This window comes from Saccostrea cucullata, unplaced genomic scaffold, assembly GCF_032062105.1.
Source record: "Saccostrea cucullata isolate Sc308-1 unplaced genomic scaffold, CSIRO_AGI_Scuc_v1 ctg15615, whole genome shotgun sequence".
Lineage (NCBI taxonomy): Eukaryota > Metazoa > Mollusca > Bivalvia > Ostreida > Ostreidae > Saccostrea > Saccostrea cuccullata.
The window spans coordinates 1,500-25,137 of record NW_026925143.1 but is presented as its reverse complement, the minus strand read 5'-3'; the positions used below and the strand labels follow the sequence as shown (position 1 = coordinate 25,137).

At 34.5% G+C, this 23,638-nt stretch overlaps 6 protein-coding genes across 7 annotated transcripts; 4 read left to right on the top strand and 2 right to left on the bottom strand.

The window, feature by feature from the left end:
- Nucleotides 1–7,257: 7,257 nt before the first annotated feature.
- LOC134268181 (uncharacterized) lies at nucleotides 7,258–8,934 on the bottom strand. The gene has a single exon (XM_062750373.1). The coding sequence runs from the start codon at nucleotides 8,932–8,934 to the stop codon at nucleotides 7,258–7,260; it is 1,677 nt and encodes a 558-aa protein (XP_062606357.1).
- A 1,655-nt stretch (nucleotides 8,935–10,589) lies between these two features.
- On the top strand, nucleotides 10,590–11,863 carry LOC134268184 (uncharacterized). The gene is made up of 4 exons (XM_062750378.1): nucleotides 10,590–10,751; nucleotides 10,993–11,082; nucleotides 11,213–11,388; nucleotides 11,518–11,863. The coding sequence occupies exons 1-3, from the start codon at nucleotides 10,590–10,592 to the stop codon at nucleotides 11,321–11,323; spliced, it is 363 nt and encodes a 120-aa protein (XP_062606362.1). The 3' UTR covers nucleotides 11,324–11,388; nucleotides 11,518–11,863.
- Nucleotides 11,864–12,526: 663 nt separating this feature from the next.
- Nucleotides 12,527–13,424, top strand: LOC134268180 (midasin-like). Its single transcript, XM_062750372.1, has 3 exons — nucleotides 12,527–12,715; nucleotides 12,917–13,135; nucleotides 13,305–13,424. The coding sequence occupies exons 1-3, from the start codon at nucleotides 12,629–12,631 to the stop codon at nucleotides 13,422–13,424; spliced, it is 426 nt and encodes a 141-aa protein (XP_062606356.1). The 5' UTR covers nucleotides 12,527–12,628.
- Nucleotides 13,311–16,618, top strand: LOC134268183 (midasin-like). 2 transcript variants are annotated; one of them, XM_062750376.1, is made up of 7 exons: nucleotides 13,311–13,420; nucleotides 14,721–14,895; nucleotides 15,138–15,211; nucleotides 15,304–15,418; nucleotides 15,550–15,762; nucleotides 15,882–15,929; nucleotides 16,359–16,618. In XM_062750376.1, the coding sequence occupies exons 2-7, from the start codon at nucleotides 14,752–14,754 to the stop codon at nucleotides 16,494–16,496; spliced, it is 732 nt and encodes a 243-aa protein (XP_062606360.1). In that variant the 5' UTR covers nucleotides 13,311–13,420; nucleotides 14,721–14,751; the 3' UTR covers nucleotides 16,497–16,618. The 2 variants fall into 2 exon arrangements, with proteins under 2 accessions (XP_062606360.1, XP_062606361.1); XM_062750377.1 differs by lacking the exon at nucleotides 13,311–13,420 and adding an exon at nucleotides 14,539–14,605.
- Nucleotides 16,619–17,917: 1,299 nt separating this feature from the next.
- LOC134268185 (uncharacterized) lies at nucleotides 17,918–21,164 on the top strand. The gene is made up of 5 exons (XM_062750379.1): nucleotides 17,918–18,033; nucleotides 18,434–18,732; nucleotides 18,923–19,272; nucleotides 19,668–19,820; nucleotides 21,135–21,164. The coding sequence occupies exons 1-5, from the start codon at nucleotides 17,918–17,920 to the stop codon at nucleotides 21,162–21,164; spliced, it is 948 nt and encodes a 315-aa protein (XP_062606363.1).
- On the bottom strand, nucleotides 21,080–23,032 carry LOC134268182 (uncharacterized). The gene is made up of 2 exons (XM_062750375.1): nucleotides 22,955–23,032; nucleotides 21,080–22,853 (listed from the first exon to the last, which is right to left on the bottom strand). Exon 2 carries the CDS (start codon nucleotides 22,834–22,836, stop codon nucleotides 21,193–21,195), a length of 1,644 nt encoding a protein of 547 aa, XP_062606359.1. The 5' UTR covers nucleotides 22,837–22,853; nucleotides 22,955–23,032; the 3' UTR covers nucleotides 21,080–21,192.
- Between the last annotated feature and the right edge of the window lie 606 nt (nucleotides 23,033–23,638).

The window sequence follows — 23,638 nt, the reverse complement described above, 5'->3', positions numbered from 1 at the left end:
TACTAAAGTAAACTTGATGACTATGACTAAGTTTTATTAAGCTACTTTAAATACATGTACATGACATTGTTTAAAGCCATATATGGCGTATGTACAATGAAAATTATTATTCGAAAATTATAAGAACTTATTATTTGTATCAATTAATACTTCATATAAAGATAGAACTTTTCCGTAAATTAAAAAATCTAAGTCAATTGCGTTTTTAAGATATCACAATTTAACTTGGATTCTCGGAATTTTCTCCGACTCGGAAGAAAATACAAAAGATTTAAATTACACATTACAGAGAAGATAAAATCGTATTATTAGATGAAACGAGGTGTTTTCCGTGTTCAGAATTGTATGGGAAGCTTTAATTTAAATGTACTAACTATATTTATTTACTTAATTTTGTATTTTTCAAAAATATATTTTTTGATCAGTTACGCCATATATGGCTTTAATATTTGACAGCTGTTTTAAAGGTTTCGTCAAAGGTCAACTTGTCTAAAAAATATTTTTACATTTGCTTCAAAACTTTGTGTGGTATAAAGTCAAAACGTTTACAGTTTTTAAATATATCACTGATTAGAAAGTATTACTTGATAAAAAATATTTTTAAAAAGATATTTTTCGTGACACGGAACAGGGTGGACGCTTTATCTGTTCTTGTGTTTTTTTCGACATTTTTTGCCAAAATCTCTATTTCTACACACTTAAAATCTGTTGGAAGTGGCGTAGGAGAGTTTTTGGCCTGTGTATATATGTTCATTTCATTTGGATTGGATATTATATTCTTTTTTGTGAATTTTTTGTGTGTGTGAATTATCTGATACATGGGTGAACACTCTTCACCCCTTGATCGCTTGTATTACTTGTATTGCACAGCGAGGTTTAAACTCCGTCATGGGTGATCGGACAGAGGAACGTACGATCAAACCGCTATATTTAAAAGACTCAGAAATTCAATGCTCGGATGATGGCAGAATAACAGACTTCGATTTAATGGACTGTATCACGAAAGTGGTTGGAAATTCCTTGCATTGTCTACAACTTGACCGGAATTTGTGGAGAGTTTACCTCAGTGATAATGCCAGTAGAGAAAAACTTTTAACAGAGGGAATACATATTCAAAACATTTCTATTTCTTTCTTTGACACAAATCCCTACTCGTCAGGTAACCATAGTACCACAAAGAAAACTTTGAAAACCAGATTGTGTGGCCTTCCCCTATCTGTAGACGATTCAGCTGTTCATGAATTACCGGAAAAACTTGAAGTCAAGCCTAAAAGTTATATTTTCTATGAGAAAATTCGCCACCCGGTTACAAATAGGATGACTAGTGTACTAAACGGGAATCGGTTTATTTACATTGAGCCTTTACCCGAAGAAAAGTATCTTCCCAGGATCAACTACTGTGCGGGCCTGCGCTGTCAGATTTTCCATTACGGTCAGCCTAAATCCCAGAGGAAACTCACATGTACTAAATGCTGGGCAACAGATCATACCAGGAGGTACTGTAATAATGCCCCGCGTTGTAAAGTGTGTAAACAGGAAGGCCACCAGCCAGGGGATGAAAAGTGTGTGTGTTATCAAGTCAAAGAAAACGTAATTGCCTTGAAAACGTAATTGCCTTTAACGGAGAAGACAACGTGCTCTCTAATTTCTTCCCCTGTGAATTAAATATTTATGGAATATCGCATAAATCTGCGGAACACGCCTTCCAATACACAAAGGCCATTAGATGTGGCGATCTTGAGTCAGCCAAACTGGTCCAGGAGGCCAGAGATGCCCTATCAGCCAAACGGTATGGCGACAAGGTCAAACCCAACGAGCAATGGTTTGAGACCAGGGAAGCAGCCATGACCGAAATAATCGAAAATAAATCTGTACAAGTCCCAATGTTTCGGGAAAAATTAAGATCGGTTAAGAAGGACATTATATTCGCCGAATCAACCTACAATGACATATGGGGCACTGGTTTGGATAAAAAAGGTACGGAGAACACCAAAATTGATTCCTGGCCTGGAAAAAACCTACTTGGGAAAATTATCAGTAAAATCGGCAAAAAACTACGTAAACGAAAAAAAAGTGACCAGTGGAGCAAACCAAAACAAAAACAAAAACCGAAAGTTAACACAAAGCAAAGGGACATTGCACAGATGTTACATGCTTTAAGGAATCAATCGGATTCTGAATCCATGTCAGGTTTTGATGAATCATCGGACTCTGATTCAGACGACCCGGCTAAGAAGGACAAATAAATCAAAAACTGTGTAATGCTCGAACGTCGCAGGACTTTGATTCTCGATCAGCGGACTGGAATGAAATGTTACGGTATTTTTTTCTATAACAAATATATGCATTTGAATATTAATTCTTATGGAAAAATTAGAATTTATCTCAGTTAATGTAAGGGGTTTAAATACCCCTGAAATAAGACGAAAAATTTTACATGGTTTAAAAAATGTAACATAGATATCATTCTGTTGCAAGAAACACATTTTTTAGAAAAAAAATGAATCTGTATATAATTTAAACTGGAGAGGAAAAACATTTCACGCATATAGCTACTCTGCATTCAGTAGAGGCGTGTCTGTTCTATTTAATGAAAAATTAGATGTAAATATAATAAATGTCAAAAAGTCTATTGATGGTAGGAAAATTCTGATAAATCTTGAAGTCGAGGGTATTATTTTTACAATAGTAAATATAGATGCACCTAATGAAATTAAGAAGAGGTGTGAATTTTTCAAAAAACTTAAGAACTTTATTAAAAAAGTTGTGTTTATTTCAAAAAAAAACAACGAAAATATTATACTATGTGGAGACTTTAATTGCCAATAAACAATATTAATAATGTAGATAAAAGTGCAAATTATTTAAAAGATTTGATAAGTGTTATGCAAAAAATGATCTTATTATAACATGGATGATATATGGAAAAAACAAAATTCTTTTATGTCAGGTTTCACTATATAAAAAATGATCCTAAATGTCGAGCATAAAAATGATTCTTTTTAATAGATTATAGCATAGCAGTTTATAACTGATTCTTTTTATTATAGCTTAGCAGATATCAAGGTTAGAAAATTCCAGGCACTCATTCAAACGGGAGTCGAATGAGTGACCATAGATACTTAAAATTTAGTTTTGATATCGATAAAACGAAAAAAGGTCCCGGATATTGGAAACTTAACGTTTCCTATCTCGACAATGAAAAATATAAAAAAGGTATTTTAGACATTATTCATAGTATAGATTCCTCTTTAAGCCCTATTATGACATGGGAGTTAATTAAACGAAAGGTTAAAGATTTCTCGATTTATTTTGCAAAAAATGAACAAAAATCAATTAAACAAAAGATAAGAACACTAGAACGCGAAATAGAAGATATGGAGAAAGGAAACGTAGAAAATTTTAATTACAAAAGACTGAAAACTTTAGAAGCGGAACTTGACGCTATTTATGACAAAAAATCTAAAGGTGCGCAGATAAGGTCTAAAATTAAATGGATAGAGGAGGGGGAGAAAAATTCAAAATTCTTTTTAAATTTAGAAAAACGCAATCAATCATCAAACGTAATTAAAGAAATAAAAACAAGAGAAGGAAATAAAATCAGTAAAACTAATGCCATTTTAGGTGAAATGTATTCTTTTTATAGCGAACTATATACTAGTAAAGAAATTTCAAACGAAAAAATAGAAAAATATTTATCTGAGATAGACGATATCCCTAAATTAAGTGAAGAAGATAAGATATTGTTAGAAAAATTTCCAACATATGAAGAGTGCAAGGAAGCTGTTGATAGCATGAAAAAAGAAAAATCACCTGGACTAGATGGCCTTCCTAGTGAATTTTATCAATGTTTTTGGGAAACACTTGGGCCTTTCTTTTATAAAGCACTTAATGATATTTTTGATAAAGGTGAATTGTCTACACACAGAAACTTTCTATTATATCACTGATCCACAAAAAGGGTGAAAAAGATAATTTAAAAAACTATAGACCGATAAGCTTAACAAATACAGATTATAAAATTATTGCCTTTGTCTTTGCAAAGAGATTACAAAATATACTATATAAGTTGATTAACGAAAATCAAACGGCTTACATAAAAGGGAGATATATCGGTGAAAATGCTAGATTAGTACTTGACGTTTTTGAATACTGTGAAAGAGAAAATTCAGATGGTATATTACTTTTCTTAGACTTTGAAAAAGCATTTGACTCGGTTGAATGGAATTTTCTTTTCCAAGTCTTACAAAAATTTAATATTGGCAATAGTTTTATAAAGTGGGCAAAAATTTTATATACAAATCCAATGTTTAAAATGAAAAACAACGGCTGGCTTTCTAAAACAAGCGAAATGACGCGAGGAATTAGGCAAGGCTGTCCTATTTCCGCTCTCTTGTACCTATTCGTCGCAGAAATTTTGGCTATTAAAATAAAATGTGATACTGATATAAAAGGCATTACAATTAATAATTATGAAATTAAAAACATCCAACATGCAGACGATTTGACTGTAGCTTTAAAAGACGAAATATCAATGAAGCGAACTCTGGATAAATTACAAGAATTCTGTGAACATGCGGGTTCAAAAGTAAACATGCATAAGACAGAATGCATTTTATAGGGGAACTAAAAAATTTATATGATGAACTCTACGGTATAAAAATTACGAATAAAGCAGTAAGATGTTTGGGAATATTCATAGGGCATGATAAGGAAGAATGTTACACTAAAAACTGGATGAAAATTTATCACGATATTGAAAAACTTTTTGAATCTTGGAAAAGAAGAAAACTAACGCTATTTGGTAAATCATGTATAGTTAAGACACTTGCTATATCTAAACTTACATACGTTGCCTCAATACTAAGTCTTCCTGATAATGCTTACATTAAAAAAATACAACGTCTAATTTATAACTTCATTTGGGATAAAAATGAACGAATTAAAAGAAACACGCTTATAGGTAGAATTTTAAAAGGTGGACTCTCAATCGTTGATATTGAATGTAAATTAAAAGCCTTAAAAGCAGCTTGGGTACCTAGATTGTTAAAAAGCAAAGGTATTTTGTACAAAATTTTTGATGGTTATTGTAAAAAATCAAATTTTGAAGTTCTCTATGTGTTAGATTTTTCTGATAGAAAAGTAGAAAATATGGAAAAATTAGAGAAACTACCTAAATTTTATCAACAAATGTTATGTTGCTTTAATGAATGTAAGCCCTGTTTTTTGAACAAAATGTCTTCCGATAATGTTCTTCGACAGCCGATATGGAACAATTGTAACTTTGTTTATAGGGGAAATACATTATTTTTTAAAAACTGGATAGCCAGTGGGATTTTGCATGTTAAAGACTTATTTGACGATGATGGTAATTTTAAATCATTGTTAGATTTTTCTAATTGTATAAAAAAACAAGACAAACTGGTTGTGTGAATATAAAATTCTTACTTCTGTTTTCAAACCTTTGCTACTAAAGTATGATTTTTCAAATTGTAAGTTTTTTAACATAAGATACAAAATTATCTTCTTTTCTATACAGGATATGTAAATATCATAGATCAAAGATGTAACTTTTTCTATGACAATCTTATACACAGAAAATTTTGTAAACTATGTTATCAAATAGTTTTAAGCAAAGAATTCAGTGTTGAACCCTCAGAATGGAAGAATATATATCAATGTAAATTATATGACATACCCGATAAACAACTTACAGAATTCAACTATAAACTTTTAAACAATATTCTTTGTAATAACTTGTATCTCAGTAAATGGAAAAAAGAAACGAGTAGTAATTGCAAATTATGCCACGTGAATGAAACTTCAAAACATCTCATTTTTGAATGTAAAAATGTTGGTGAAATATGGAATAGATTAAGTTTGTAAGTTTGAAGATAGATATCAAATGGAAACATGTAATAATTGGATTTAGCTCTGAGCGCAATAGAAAAATTGTATCACTCAACACACTCATCTCATATGTTGCCTGTAGGATTTACAAATATAAGATGTACTGTCGAATAAATTCCTTAGATGAAACTAGTTATAACATCTTTAATCACGTTAAATCTTCAATTTTTTTTCTATGCTTCCATTCTAAAAAATTTGAAATCACTTGACTACAAACTTTTTAAAAATTTTGCATAAAATTGTCTGAAGGTAATATTGTCATATTGTTTGTAATGTAATTTGTCTGTTATATATATATTTCACTGTTTGTTTGTATGAAGAATTGAAAATAAAAAAAATTACTTTGATTTACTATAGTGAAAACTTTGGAACTTTGATTTACTATAGTAATAACTTTGGAACTTTGATTTACTATGGTGAAAAATTTGGAACTTTGATTTACTATAGTTTACTATAGTAAACTATAGTATTTTTTGTTAGGGTTGTAGAAATAATATATGTTTATCATTGAAGGGCAAGTTGGACGTGAATGGTCTCTGAAAGACTGTTATTGAAAGCATGACATATATAAAGACAACACCCCTTTAGAATCCGCCATTTGCAGTGTACTTTCACTTTCAAGTCTTAACATTTGGACAAAATAAACAGGGAACACAACTTTCCAGAGGCTATCCATGTCAAACTTGCCCTTCATTGATAAACATATTTTGTTTCTGCAATGATGGTTTTCACTAAAAGCACAGAATTAATTAGGTGTATTTTTTTGAAAATATATGCATTCTAAGGTGAATTTTTCTCAATAAATATTATTCCAAGTATTTTTTAATCAAAGGATACTTTCTATCTGTTAATAAATCAAAAATTTATAAACTATAAAAGTTTTAACTTTATACCTTATATAGTTTTGGGGCTATTGTAAAAATAATTTTTGGACATGTTGACCTTAAGCAACTTGTTACATTGAATTTTCAAACGCTCATGATTATTGACAATTTGTTTCTAACGATAAGCAAACCAGAACAAACTTGCCAATTTTATAAAAGTAAATTTAATAAAGAGAACAAAAAAATTACATGTGTAATGAAAAATTTATATCATAATGATTATTTAGGGAAATTAACACGCAATAATACCTGTGTATATTTTAAATTATGGAATTTCAAATATTATTGATAACAATCAAATGCTGGAGGTACACTTAGGTGAACTTACTCATGTGTTACTTGTGAAACTTATTAACATTTGTTATAATTTATATCTCCATTAAGTTAACACTTATGTCTAACTAAGAGAGGCTGTTTGTTACAAAATCTGATTAAGCATTAACATAATACAGTAAATAAAATATTATTGTTTTGTTTCTTGCAAATACTTGTACACAGAGACAGTAGAACTTTTTGATCCCCCGACCCAGAGATTGTGTTGATCATCAATACAGAGAGCACGGGGAAGTGAAGGACATTGTCTTGGTGTGAGTAGAAAAGACAGGAACTGACCATTGATGTCCAGCAAGTGGACACTAGAGTAATTCTCATCAAATGTTTGATAGCCATTACACACAAGAATGTGTCCTAGGACATCTGTACAGATTCCCCTTGGCCAGATTCTATACTGAGGCTTTTGACCAAAGTAAGTGAACCGGTTCTCTCCTGTTCTGGTTACCACCACAACAATACCGGAACTACTATCAGATGTACAAATGTCACCATTAATGTTCTCTGTGATGTAGTTAATTTGATGTAAATTATAATAAGTGATGTAGTTTACACCTTGGTAGAGAGTTTTTCCCTTAACTTTCAACCGTAAGTCCTGTAACTTCCTGCCATTTCTGTTGTATCTGGTTATTTTAGTTTCTCTATAATTTCCCTCCATCCCAACCAATATGTGTCCATTGATAGGAGAGGAGTAGATAGCTCCAGGTTTCCAGCTCCCTGTCTGGATAAGTTTGTTTAAAGACTTGTCACTAGTTACTCTACAGACAGTGTTTTTACTGTAATCTGTGTAAAGAAGTTCTCCTTCTGTTGTGACTGTGTGATTACCTTGGAAATCCAAAACAATGGTGGATATTTTATGTAAGATGTTTCCTTCCGTATCATACTGATTGATATTCCCCCTACTTTCACTGACCCAGAATTTGTTTGGGGGTAAGAAAGACAAATGAGAAGTTCCTGCTCTGCGGATAGTTTTTTCACTTACTTTTGTGACAGACGAAAGTTTAAACCTTTCTGATAAATCTAGTTCTATTTCACCAAACTGTTTGGCTATTTCTTGTTCATTTAGTGTACCTAATGTAAAAGTTGGAAGTTTAGATTTAGATTTGTTAGGCATATTCATGGTAGCCAATGCAATGTCTAAATGGAACTTCATAAGCTCAGTGTGTGTTATGGATGACACTCTAGTTTCGTAGTCTGCAATCATTTTTTCCAGGTATTCTATGTAGTCCTCTGTTTCCTTCTGTTGTTTCACCATATCATTAAGGACAGAGTTCTCGATCTCATCCAGTTTTTTGTTATTATCAGTAAGTACACTATCAACAGCCATCTTCAGTTCATCTGCTCTCTCATGCATGGAAACTCTTAACTTGGCAAATTCTTTCTTGACATTTTCTCTCTTTTCCTCAATTGATCCAACATTATTTTTAGCTTCAGGAATGTCTTTTTTCAAGATCTCTGTTATTTCCTTCCGACATTGCTGTAAAATATCATTGTAAATGGTTTCAAGGTCACTTTTATCATGATCACTGTGATTAAAAAAAAAGCATAAAAAACAGACAGGATCCTGGCAATCATCACAGTAAACATCTATATCTTCTGTTGGGTGGATGTTGCATTTCTCTAAAGGAAGTTTTCTCTTTCTCTTTTCATAGAGGGCAATATCATGTCCTTTGTTCTGCTCAAGATGGCGTTGTTTGCACTGTGGACAGATTCGCTGGTGACAGGTGTTGCAATAAAACTCAGAAAAGTTCCTACATGATTCTGTGTCACACTCAATATAGTGCTGGGCTGTGTTTGGTTCTTGGTCCATCTTTGTTGTCTCAAACTCTAAAAAAAAGTTATTATCAGCGTGTAGGTAATAAAGACACACTAGGTAGTGGTATGAGTCTAAATAGCTTTCAACATGCTCAACACTTACTAATTTAAAAGTATTACCTTTTCTGTAGTCTAGTACATAAATCTCTATCACAATATTTCACAGTCGTGATAAACGTCAGCCATTAATTTGTAATGTGCAACTGTATGACGTCTATCCAGGTAGAATGTGATTTACTTCCTGCTAAAACACATTGTGGCCGGGGTACTGTAGATAGCTGAGGTAAGACGAATGACAATTGATTGTCCTTGTCCTTGCATCAGTGCACAAATTGAATAAAAAGAGAATAAATGGGCTAGACTTACACACAGTAAATGTAATTTGAATATCAGGTATAAAAATAACAGAAGAGCAAAGAGTGAAAAATATATTTTGTTAAACAATCCTGTTTCTTTGAACATGTTTATAATTCAAATATAATTTAAATATTTAAAGAATTGGTTTATTGATAAAATATTGACGCTGATAATACTAATGTTCTGATAATACTAATGTTCTGTAATCTTATTTTCCATCCTGGAACTCCTGTATTTTAGTAAGAATTCACTATAAGGACATACGGCGTATAGTAAAAAAGAAAAGAAAAAGAAATTTGATCACCCTTACTTGATCAAGATTAACTCCAGGACAAAATATACAGCAACAAGTTATACTCAAAGTCATGTTGTATGACTGTATGATTCTCAACAAGGGCACTGCAAAGTGGAGGATCCCCGTGCAAAGAGCATATCAAACAGCACTCAACATCCATCCAGTTGCAAATAAAGTCACTTCCATTTAGCACAGGTCTAGCACGTGATGCAATGGTTAGAATATGACCTGATCTATTTATAGTCAGGGAATGTTTGAGTGGAATACTTGCCATTTCTGATAAAGACGCTGATATGAGTACAGTAGGGAGACAGTGGGTGTATGTAGGTCTACTGGGCATGCTCCTCCACAAACCAAGGTCACCTGTTGATCCTGTAGTAAAGACACAGATAAAATTACAGCTAAAACAAAGGAAGGTAAGACAAAGTAGGGGATTGTTTACATTAAGAAATTAATAAATAATGTTTTTGCTCTTGATTTTTTTTCCTGTTGCAAAATTGAATAAACTGAAAATAATTTTAAAGAAAATTTATATAAATCAAAATAAAAAAAAATAAATTAATAGTTTAATAAATTTTATATCAGTTGGACGAGATAAATACAGATATTGAGGTCAAGGTCACCTATCACAGACAAATGACGGGTTAACATCTGCTGGACACACCCTCCCACCTACAACATCCTTTGATCCTCCACTTGATTGACAGGAGGGAGAAGTTACAGAGACAGATAGAGGCTTTACAGTCCCAGCAGGCCTACAGACCAAGCACCTGTCAGGTGAATGGCTTTATATTTCAGGATTAATGTGATGGCTATATGTTAATGACAAAGATTGTTCAAAACACTTTGGGCAATATGTGTGTAAATTTTATCAGTTTCTCTGTCAGTTGTCTTTCTTGACTTTGAAATTCATTTGCTCTCTTGCAGTACAAACAAATTTGAATATGATAAGGGACTTTGTAAATACCAAAGGATCTGCCACTCACACTATTCAATTAATGGAAAAGTTATTAAGGGTTTGCAAAACTGGAGAATTATCCAATGAGATTAAAGAAGAGAGGACCTGGCAGAAAACTCACCAGCGATTGGTCCGTTCCCTGGAGGAGGAGTTCCCTCTATACATAGACATCACCACACCCTTCATAGTGGCCCTACAACAGGTAAGTAAGGTGACTTAAATTGGGTGTATCTTCATTGTAAACAGGTGGCTGTTAAGTCCTTTCTTAATCCACAAAACGGGGACTGCCTTCTGCTAACTCTTTCTTCCAAATGAAAACCTCTGTGTTTATGAACAGACACCAGATTTGATTCAGGAGTCAGAAATATAATGTTGATGTAGAGATTCCTTCTTAAGGAAGTTAAACACTAAGGACCACATTAAACATAACTTGTTCATTGCAGGTGAGATGTGTTTTGAGGCTTATTGCTGGTTGTGCCACAGAAGCATACAATGCTCAACAGCTGATAGAAAGGATGAAAGTAACCAGTCAGGTAGGAGCACTTCTAATGATGTTTAATAAGTTTTGATGCATTACTCATAAATAAAAGATCTGTTCAATTTTTACCTGCAGTTATTTTGAATTTTCTCAGAAATATAAATTTTTAGAATTTTGTTCTCAAGGTCCAGGAGACAGTTGATCACATCAGGGAGGCAGCTCAGCTTCTGGGAAAGTTCCCGTTTATTTCATCTGACATGACCAGCAGCCTAAAGCTAGCTCAGAAAATCCTGTAAGTGGAGAGGCTGGTGTCTGGTTGTGGGGATCAAGCAGAGGAGAGCAGGACATACCGCTCTTCAAGGTACAAATTTACTGTCATGTATACTATCTTATATGAAAATATTGAATTTTCATTGGTTGAGGAGAGAACTTTATAAAACTATATCATGCTGCTTCTAATATTTTATTGTTTTATCCCTTCCTCTTTTAGACTTTACCTTGGTGCATTGTTTTTACTGCGGAACTCAGCCATGATGAGAAAAGAATTAAACAGAGAGAACCTGTTGTCTCTGCACCAAATCTTCAATCATTATATGTTGTCATGGAAACATCAGGAGGAGATACAACATCAGAAAGAGGCTGAAGAGGGTCTGTATAAATACAAGACAAAACTCCACGGCGACGACAGAGACAACGGAGTGATAGAGGAGGAGGAATTCAGACAGAACTTTCCTTCCTTTCAGCAGGTTAGTCAGTGTGTTATTGTTTAAGACTGAATTAAAAGTCCCTGGAATAATGTAAAGATTTGCCTAATAAAAAAAAAGTGAAAGGAAAGTATATTTATGATTTTGTTATCCTTTAAATTGTTTTATATCTAGTACAGAGTGAAGGAACTGGAACCTCAAACTTAGAAGCTGAAGATTGTCATGAAGGTCAAAGTTCAAAGGTTGCACCTTCATCCACCAATCAGTCTCAGAAGGTATTTTGGCATCAGTTTTCTTGTTCTTACATAAAAATACATGGTCTTTGAGTTTATGTATAATTAAGGAATTTTAAATCATAGTATATTGTATTACAAGTATATATAAAGGCACAAATATCCAAGCCCAAATTTTTAATCCATGTAAGACAGAATCATTTACCATACGCTGTCCACCCATTACACATCCTATTGTAATTGTACTTGTAGTCTGTGAAAAGAAAAGCAGGTCAGTCCAATGAAGACAGAAGCTTGGGATCTAACGAGAACCAGTTTAAGAAGTTGAAGACAATTGAGGAAGCTTCTGCCAATGAGGAGGTAGTTAAAAGCTTTTCCTATGTAGATTGTAATACAAGTTTTGATTGGTTAACAAGTCAGGTGTAAATATCTGTAATGTAAGGAGCAGGGCAAAAAAAAATCAATATATTATGTGTAATTAGAAGGGTGGTTACCTTGAATCATCTTTCATTCACATTGAAATAAGATTCATCATTCTGTATTTTGTAGAGTGAGGAAAATCAAGATTCTGCAGAAAAAAGACTCGGAGCTGTATTAACATATTAAGGACACAAAATCTATTCATGATGTTCAGACACCAGATGTCGCCACTGATAAACAACAGATGGAGGAGGCTGTACCTAACAGAGAGGTGGATCCAGAGAATGAAGGGGTGGAGGAGGAGGTGAAGATGGAAGAGGACAAAGAAGAGGTGAGTAAAGAAAACTTCTGTAGCATGTGTCAGAGTTTGTAGGTTTAAAGTGGAAAAGATAATGAAAAATACCTGTATGAATTAAGAAAGACCCCCCCCCCTTCACACAAGCTTTTGTTCTGGATTTAAGCAAAGAAAGTTCGGGTAATGTGATCTTTCATGATATTAATGTATACTTTATAAGTCTTGATCGTTCTACAGGAAATGGATGAAAATGTAGAAAAGCTGTCATCTCAAATAAACACAAAGGACAAACATAGCAAGAGAAAGGAAGGAAGGAATGAAGAAGAGATGAATGAAGATCAGGAGAAGACAAAGAAATACGAAACAGAGGGTGTTGTCAAGGAAACACTGGGGGCCTCAAGGGGACCAGAATCTACAATTCACACCACACTGGAGAATCTTCACCTAAAAGTCAGGGTACGGCAATACTCAACAATAATAACCTTAAGTTAGTTTTCACTCTTTTTATAAAATTGGATATTTCGTTTAATTTATGTTGATACATGATGGATATAAACAAAATTTTTCACTCTTACACTGAACATAATTTTTGTTGTTTATTTATTACATTATTTATTGTTGACAGGAGGAGGCAGCATCAGAGGCATGGCACCGATACGAGGCCCTGACATCAACTCTGTCTCAGGAACTGTGTGAACAACTCAGGCTAGTGTTAGAGCCCTCACAGGCCACAAAACTCAGGTAAGGTCCCCTGAACTGTGTGAACAACTCAGGCTAGTGTTAGAGCCCTCACAGGCCACAAAACTCAGGTAAGGTCCCCTGAACTGTGTGAACAACTCAGAGTGTTACCCTGTGTGAACAACTCAGGCTAGTGTTAGAGCCCTCACAGGCCACAAAACTCAGGTAAGGTCCCCTGAACTGTGTGAACAACTCAGGCTAGTGTTAGAGCCCTCACAGGCCACAAAACTCAGGTAAGGTCCCCTGAACTGTGTGAACAACTCAGGCTAGTGTTAGAGCCCTCACAGGCCACAAAACTCAGGTAAGGTCCCCTGAACTGTGTGAACAACTCAGGCTAGTGTTAGAGCCCTCACAGGCCACAAAACTCAGGTAAGGTCCCCTGAACTGTGTGAACAACTCAGGCTAGTGTTAGAGCCCTCACAGGCCACAAAACTCAGGTAAGGTCCCCAGAACTGTGTGAACAACTCAGGCTAGTGTTAGAGCCCTCACAGGCCACAAAACTCAGGTAAGGTCCCCTGAACTGTGTGAACAACTCAGGCTAGTGTTAGAGCCCTCACAGGCCACAAAACTCAGGTAAGGTCCCCTGAACTGTGTGAACAACTCAGGCTAGTGTTAGAGCCCTCACAGGCCACAAAACTCAGGTAAGGTCCCCTGAACTGTGTGAACAACTCAGGCTAGTGTTAGAGCCCTCACAGGCCACAAAACTCAGGTAAGGTCCCCTGAACTGTGTGAACAACTCAGGCTAGTGTGTGAACTAGTGTTAGAGCCCTCACAGGCCAAAAAACTCAGGTAAGGTCCCCTGAACTGTGTGAACAACTCAGGCTAGTGTTAGAGCCCTCACAGGCCACAAAACTCAGGTAAGGTCCCCTGAACTGTGTTAACAACTCAGGCTAGTGTTAGAGCCCTCACAGGCCACAAAACTCAGGTAATGTCCCCTGAACTGTGTGCACAACTCAGGCTAGTGTTAGAGCCCTCACAGGCCACAAAACTCAGGTAAGGTCCCCTGAACTGTGTGAACAACTCAGGCTAGTGTTAGAGCCCTCACAGGCCACAAAACTCAGGTAAGGTTGTGTGAACAACTCAGGCTAGTGTTAGAGCCCTCACAGGCCACAAAACTCAGGTAAGGTCCCCTGAACTGTGTGAACAACTCAGGCTAGTGTTAGAGCCCTCACAGGCCACAAAACTCAGGTAAGGTCCCCTGTATTATAATCAGATTTATTTATATAAGTTACATGATGTGTTTTAGTGGAGACTTAAATACCAAGTTATGATTGTAATGAAAAAGTTACCTTGTGTGTTTTAGGGGAGACTACAGGACAGGGAAGAGATTAAACATGAGGAAAGTCATTCCATACATCGCCAGTCAGTTCAGAAAAGACAAAATCTGGCTCCGTCGTACCAAACCCAGCAAACGACAGTACCAGATTATGCTGGCTATAGACGACTCCTCCAGTATGGTTGACAACCACTCCAAACAGGTCAGTAATAAAAAGACGAGGAAGCTAGGTCAAGATACAGATAGAAACGTAAACATTTAAATCAAGCAAAAAGTCCAGGATAAAGTGAAACAAAGGGAAAAAACACAAAAGTAAGGATTAGATTTATAGAATGAAACAAAATGATGGGGAAAAATACATTTTTGTGGATGATTTTTAATCTGTAAATGTCAAAAGAAATGTCGGTCAGTTTTACAGAATAATGATTTATTTTCTTTTAACAGTTGGCTTTAGAGTCCCTGGCGTTGATTTCTAATGCTCTGACTTTGTTAGAGTCAGGGGATTTGAGTATCTGCAGGTATGTTATAGATCAATGTACAATTTGTGGGGAATTAAAAAAATTGTACCTTGGTTAGCTCATTATTTAATAAACAAATATTATATCCACAGTTTTGGAGAGTCTGTACAAGTCCTTCACCCGTTCACCGAGCAGTTCACAAGTCACTCCGGGTCCAGACTCTTACAGCAGTTTACATTTGAACAGAAGAAAACCAAAGTGGCTCAGGTAGGACTGAAAAGATGTTAGTACATGTGCACCAAACGTAGCCATTGATAAAATTTATTGTTATCATTTAATGTTATAATAACAGGTCTGTGTACGACAGCATACCTACTCTGTGCCTATTCTGTTTTCAGCTTTTGAAGAAAGCCACATCAGTGATGCTGGATGCTCACTCCCGACAGAGAGGGATTCTGGGTAATCCTGAGACATCACAGTTACTGCTGATCGTGTCTGATGGGCGGGGCTTGTTTAACGAGGGAATGGAGACAGTGAGATCAGCTGTCAGACAGGCGCGGGAGGCGGGAGTGTTCCTGGTGTTTGTCATCATTGATAATCCCCAGAACAAGGTACATAACTCCTGTATTCCCCATGTTCTGTTTTGGGTAATATGAGTTGGTTATTTTGGATAATTGATAATTTGTCAAATTACTTTTAAATATTAAATATCATATGCTTCTAATTCCAGGATTCTATATTAGACATTAAAGTCCCAGTTTTCAGAAGCGGAAGCCAGGTAAGAACTCTACAAAACAGAGAAGGATTAAATGATGAGTAATTAATAACAAGAATATTAAGTAATGAATAGCAAGCCTCTATGCTCTTTATGTCACTATATTTAAGTAACATTGTGGTTCCACATCGTCTTGTTGATGATGTTTTCCTGGAAGTTACGGTATTTCTTTACAGGAATTTTGTAATCATTTCCTAAAGAAAAGGAGAGGGAAGATAATGTTTTTTAAAACTTGTGTTGAATCCAAATATCTTAATTACTATAAGAAAAAAGTATATTCACATCAAGGGGAGAACTGCAAAAGTTGTTAGATCTGAAATGATAATAAATTATGTTTGTTCATTTTACTGACTGATGACAAGCATAATAATGTTCAAGAATATAGTGATGTTGATTTAAGACATGCAATTCATTTGTATTCGTCAATTTCAGCTTCCAGAAATCAAGCCCTACATGGATTACTTCCCTTTTCCTTTCTACATCATACTGCGAGATATTAACTCCCTTCCTCATGTGTTGTGTGACGCCTTAAGACAATGGTTTGAACTTGTGACAGCAGTGGATGTTTAATGAATTCTGTGAAGATTCTGTGTAATGCCTTTTAAAGACCTTTTTTTAGAGATGCAACAGAGGTGATTCACAAAATGTATTATGTGTAGATGATATTTGATGTCGTATGAAAATGGTTGATCTTGTAAAACTGTGGATGATTTTTTCTGTGTAGATGTTATTTTTTGTCGTATGACAATGGTTTCTCTTTAAGAACTGTGGATGATTATTGCTGTGTAGATGTTAATTGATGTCGTACGTATTCCCATGTAGATAGATGTGCAGTGGTTTGAGACGGAACTTGTGAGGACATACAATGCATACAATACAAATGATAATATAATATGTTTGCATGGAAATAATGTGACTATAGAGCTTAAAAATATAGGATCAAACCACGCATAAAAGTTATTGATTAATCTTCTGTTACAATGGTGACTATCTTTAAATATTTTGTTTCTAGTGAAACATTTTACACCAGAAAAATATTCTTTGTACATTTCAAAACTCAATGATAATGTTAATGCATGTAATAAGAGAGCTGAAAAATTAGTTTAAAACTTTTATCACGAGAAGTGTTTTAATGAATTCATTTTTGTTATAAACAATAAACCATTGTTTTGTTGTGACCCAGCATTTTGATAGAACTTTGTGTGAGACCAGGTAGATACTTGTAAAATTTACTATGACATGGTCTGACAAAGTAACAGATCATGATGATAATATTTCAATTGGTGTATGTGAAAAAGGGAGGATTGAACAAAGTCATTTTACTGTGCATGTGTGATTTTTAGTTTATCAAATTATGCCATGATACATGTGATTCAAATTGACCTTTGTTTGAAGGGATGTTGATGTTTCTTTGGTTATTGTTGAAATCAAGTTGTTAAGCCTCAAAATACTGGAAAATAAAGTATGCCAAAAATGTATGTTATCTTTATGTTATTTTATTAAATTGGATATTATAAAAACCATTGACTGAGTTAGGGGGCAACATATTGGGTTCAATGTGTCAACAAAAAAAATATTTTGCCCGAGAACACAAAATTTAAAAGTTCTGTTAAATTTGAAGAGATTTCCTGAGCAGTTAGGAACAGAGGCCGTGAAAATGATTTACTTAGATTGGAGGTAAATGATATATAAAAAGTTCTTAGAGGGTAGGTCAAGATATAACAGACAATAACAGTATTTTACTTCAAAGAATTTGTTATGAATGTTACAAAGTACTGTTACATGTATTTGTGGTGCCCATTATCTCAATTTTGGAAATTGGAAGAAAAAGTTACAGTGATTTTGTTTGTGAATTTGTTTGTATAGAAAGGAGCAAGGAGAGTTTTGATGTAGATTATAGGACCCTTGACAATCTGATGATTGATGTAATACAGACAGATAAAATACTACATCAATTCAGCCATCTTTGTCAGCCGAAGGATTTTCAAAGCATGGTTGTTAGGATGAGGGAGTCCTTGGTCACCTACACACAGGATCATAACCTTAACAAGGTCATCCTGTTATATTCCTGGGTCAAGGACAAACTACTGCCTGTAATTGGTTACAGGTAAAGAACGAAGTCAGGTGATGATATATCTCTGTATGATATTATAAAGATTAATGAGTGGCCTATTAATATTTTTATCAATTCAATGAAAACAATTTAGAACTGATAATTAAAAGCCATATAAATCTGAATGTTTATTAATATTAATTCATTGAAATTGAATTTTTCCAAGGATAAAGTTAAAGAATTTTTTTTTTATTTTATTTATGTTTTGATAATTTATTGAATGATGTTGACTGAATTGATATTTAAAATTCTACAACAATGACGTGACAACACAAAGACTGTGCATCAATTAAACAGTACTTCTCTCCTTGACACTTTAGATTTATGGAGTGCTTTTCTCATCTGCACGAGACTATGTATCCATTAAACTGTGTTTCTCTCCCGGACCCTGTAGGTTTATGGAGTGTTTTCCACATCTGTACCAGGCTGGTGAAGGTCTGCTGTCAGGATATGAGGAGACGGATTGTTACATCAGGTTCTGGAACTCCCATGGTCACCCACACCCTTACAGAAACCAGAGTGAGGCTGAGAACTGTCTGACCCTGAGTGACCTCTGTAAACTGTCTGACATCCATAGAGAGGCTGCTGACCTCATTATGAAGTACAAAATCCAGTTAAACCTTGGCAGGAGGAGTGAACTCGTGTCATTAGTAATGAATGCAGGGACTGAAGTGAAAGCTGGAATTCCATATGGTATGAATAAAGCATGCCTTCAACCAAAAAAATAAATTCTTTTTTATAAGATGGGGATTCTCTTATAACTGTAAGCTAAGTTTCTGAAGTGACATTACTTTCTGTTTTGTCTATCCTCCTTTAATTTGAACCTCATGATTTTGTTTTGGTTGCATTACCAATTGCAATATTTGAATTTATAAACTTCCAGGCAATAACACAGAGACCATTAGAAAGGTTAGACAACTCCTTCAGCAATATAACCTAACACGAGAGGAAATAAAGGCAGTGGACAATGCAATGGAAGTGGACCAACCAGAATACAACAATCAACTGTCACTGTGCAGCCAGTCAACAACTGGAAATCATGTTGACCTTTGGCCTCTACATGATCACATGTTTGTTATCTCTGAACTGAAGCTAGTCAATGAAATGATGACATCATTAGAATATACTGCCTCAACAGAGATAGTGGCATTAGTTAACTATGGAAGCCAGTTTACTCCTGTGTCACCGATGGTTTTAGCAAAACTGAAAGCAAAGTGTGAAGACAAAAGTCAGGTAATTTTAGTGTTTTATTATTGAACTGATGCCGACTTCAAGGTGATGAGTGAATTGATGCTAAAACACAGGAAAGATCTAAATAACGTTATAGTGTATACATGTGTACTTTAAAAAGCAGGCCTCATAATTTAGTTGCTTTGGCGCAGACAGCAATGTGCTAATCAATGAATACACTGTATCTCTAACAAATCATTTCCATAATTATACAATACACTGAACGGACACATAGCGCTAATTTATGTTTATGCCAACAATTTCAAACCCAGTTATTATGCTAAATTTTGAAAAGTTACGCCAATGTATGTACACGTACAGTACCTTTAGAGAACTTGCTATTGAACAATAGAGATTTTATCATTATGATATGCAAATTTTACAACGTTTATTTACAGGAAGCTGCCGGTACCACTTTGTGTGAGATACTCTGCGATTTGTACCAACAACTGTGGACCAACACGTCAGCTACAGGACTAAACTGGTGGTTAAACTGGTCTCCATCTCCTCAAAGCATGGCATCAAGTATTGAAAGGACCAGAGAAAATTGGGTAAGGTTGGATTTAATCTTGGATACTAAAATTAACTTGATAGCTATGACCCTGGTTTATTAAGCAGGGATTTATCTAGCTATTTTGTTTTACTACTGTTTGATATGTAAAAGGGAAAATTGAAAGCCGCAGGCTCGATCTAAGTGCCAGAGGCGCAAGTATTATAGGGGGGTCCGGGGGCAAGCCCCACCTAGAAAATTTTTAAATAAATGGAGCAAAATTCTCCATTCTAAAAGCTTCTGAAGGTCATTTGTAGACCTTTACAAAGGCTACAAAAACTACACTTTTTAGACAAAATTAAATAAAAAAAATTTTTAACCAGGTCACTACTTTATTTCATTTTTTCGCTGAATATCTATCACAAACCAATTCTGTTTTCCATGTTTCACTACTAACATTGTTTTTGTTGTTATTCCATTCTTACGATTCATAGTGATATAGGCTCCGTCTCACTCATCTACATTTTCTTTTTAACTCTGCAATTGCATATGTATCTTTCGACATGATGGACTTGGTAAATTTTATCGATCAATTATATCAAATAAAAGCTTGAATAATCTAATTCTTTCCTTTAAAAGCATTTGAATGACTAGGATGGTAAATTAGGATATGCTGTTAAACTTCAATCAGACAAAAACGGAAAGTTTCAGAACGATGTTTTAAATATTCTCCGTTTAATCGGAGAATTTTCTATCTGAAAAAGGGGAATTTTTGCACCTTTTTCAGGAGGGGAAAGGTACTTTTTACCAGTAGTTAAAGCAGCCTTGATAAATCCCTGTTAAGATACTTTTAATACATGTACATGACATTGTTTAAAATATGACAGCTGTTAAGCAACATAGAATGTTCAAATGCTCATTGACAATTAGTATTCTAAGCAAACAAGAGCAAACTGACCAATTTTATAACAGTGAAGAGAACAAAAAAAATTTACATGTGTATTGTACAATTTAAAATATTATGGTTTTTTCTAGTTGAACCTTTTACATTAATAATTATTTTTGATTAATATTAATATTACAAATTCTGTAATTTCATATTGCAAAGATTATTGATAAAGATCAAATGCTGTGGAGATATAGGTGAACTTACCACCCATGTGTGTCACAACAAAATTATCTGGCTTGTTATTTGTGTTATTTGTCTCAAATTCTAGATATAAGCAATCAAAACAAGACTGTTATTATAAAACAATTATCAATGGATTAAATCTGGGATTTGAATATGTTTTCAACTAAATTCATTTTCCAGTGAACCTTTGTTCATTTCTCCATTAAGTTAACACATATGAATTTAACTCTTATGTCTAACTAGGAGAGGTTATATGTTACACAAACTGATTAAGCATAAACATAATACAGTAAATAAGATATCATTCTTCTGTATTCTGTAAATACTTGTATATAGAGACAGTAGAACTGTCTCTTCCCCCGACCCAGAGGTTGTGTTGTTCATCAATACAGAGAGCATGAGGAGATGGAGGACATTGTTCTGGTGTGAGGAGGAGAGACAAGAACTGACCATTCATGTCAAGCAGGTGGATACTAGTGCAGTTTTCATTATTTGTAAAGTAGCCATTACACACCAAAATGTTTCCCAGAACATCTGTACAGATTCCAAATGGAAGGAATCCAGACTGAGATTGGTGACCAGAGTAAGAGAAGCGATACGTTCCTGATGCTGTCACCACCACAACTTTAAGGTCTTCCCAGTCAGATGTGCAGATGTCACCATTGATGTTCTCCGTAATATAGTTAACACTTTTGTAGAGTCTGTGACCTTTATCATCCCACTGTATGTCCTGTAACTTCCTTCCTTCTCTGTTGTATCTGGTTATTTTATTTTGTCCTCTGTTTCTCTCCATCCCGACCAATATGTGTCCATTTATAGGAGAGGAGTAGATGGCTTCAGGTCTCCACCTCCCTGATTCAATTAGTGTGTTAGTAGACATGTCACTAGTTACTCTGTATACAGTGTTTTTATTGAAATCTGTGTAAAGTAGTTCTCCCTCTGTTGTGACTGTGTGGTTAGATTGGATCTTCAACATACTGGTATGTATTTTCTGTAAAATGTTTCCCTCCATATCATACTGAATAAGATTCTCCCACCTTTGACTGGCCCAAAATTTGTTTGGGGGTAAGAGAGACAAATGAAACATTCCTTTGTCGTGTATAGTTTTTTCACTTAGTTTTGTGACAGAAGAAAGTTTAAACCTTTCTAATAAATCTAATTCTATTTTATCAAACTGTTTGGCTATTTCTTGTTTATTTAGTGTACTTAATGTAAAAGTTGGAAATTTGGGTTCAGATTTGCTAGGCATCTTAAGGGTAGCCAATGAAATGTCTAAATGGAACTTCATAAGTTCAGTGGGTTTTATTGAAGACATTTTACTCTCATAGTCTTCAATCAATTTTTCCAGGTACTTTATGTAGTCCTCTAACTCCTTCTGTTCTTTCGCCATATCATTTAGTACAGAGTTTTCAATCTCATCCAGTTTTTTATTATTATCAGTTAGTACACTGTCAACAGCCTTCTTCAGTTCATCTGCTCTCTTCTTCATGGAAAGTCTTATCTTTGGAATTTTACTCTTAATGCTTTCTTTTTCTCCTGCAAGTAATTCAACATTATCTTTAGCTTTAGGAATGACAGTTTCCCAGATCTCAGTTATTTCCTTCTGACATTGCAGTAGAATGTCATTGAAAATGATTTTGAGGTGACGGTTATCATGATCACTGTGATGATGGGCAAAACATCTAGAGCAAAGAGGATCATAACAATCATCACAGAAGACATTTAATTCTTTTGTGGGGTGGATCCTGCATTTTTCAAATGGAAGTTTTCTCTCTCTCTCCTGATATCTCACAATCTCATGTTCTTTTTTTTCCTTTAAATGAGTCTCTCTACAATGGTCACATATTCGCTGATGACAGGTATTACAGTAAAACTCAGAAAAGTTCCTACATGATTCTGTGTCACATTCAATAAAGTGCTGGGCTGTATCTGGTACCTGGTCCATTGTTGTTGATTCAAACTCTAAAAATAGTTATTATCAGAATGTAGGTAATGAAGACACTCTAGGTAGTGGTATAAGCGTGTATAGCTTTCAACATGCTCAACACTTACTCAAGTATTACCTTTTCTGTGGTCTAGTAGATAAATTTCTTTCACATTATCTCAAGTCGTGATAAATGTCAGCCATTTGTAATGTATGACATGTATCCAGGTAAAATGTAATTTACTTCCTGCTATAAAATAAACGCATTGTGGCCAGGGTAATGTAAATAGCTGAGGTGAGCCGAATGACAAAAACATTTAAATCTCCATGCAGTCTTTGCAACAGTGCAGAAATTGAATGATAAGAGAATAAATGGGTCAGACTAGCAAACAGTAACTGTAATTCAAATAACAGATATAAAAATAACACAAGAGCGAAAGAGTGAAAATTATATAATTTTTAATGATCCTGGTTCTTTAAATATGTTTATAATTTAAATATTTAAAGAATTGGTTTATTAATAATATATTGAGTCAGACCCTGATCATTCTAATGAACTATAATCTTATCTAACATTCTGGAATTCCTGTATTTTAGTAAGAATTCACTATAAAGACATGTAGTAAAAAAAAATTGATCACCCTAACTTGATCAAGATTAACACCAGGACAAAATATACAGTAACAAGTTATGCCCAAAGTCATTAAATAGAGAATGTTGTATTACTGTAAGATTTTCAACAAGGGCATTGCAGAGTGGAGCATCCCCTTGCAAAGAGCAAATCAAACAGCACTCAACATCCAGTTGCAAATAAAGTCACTTC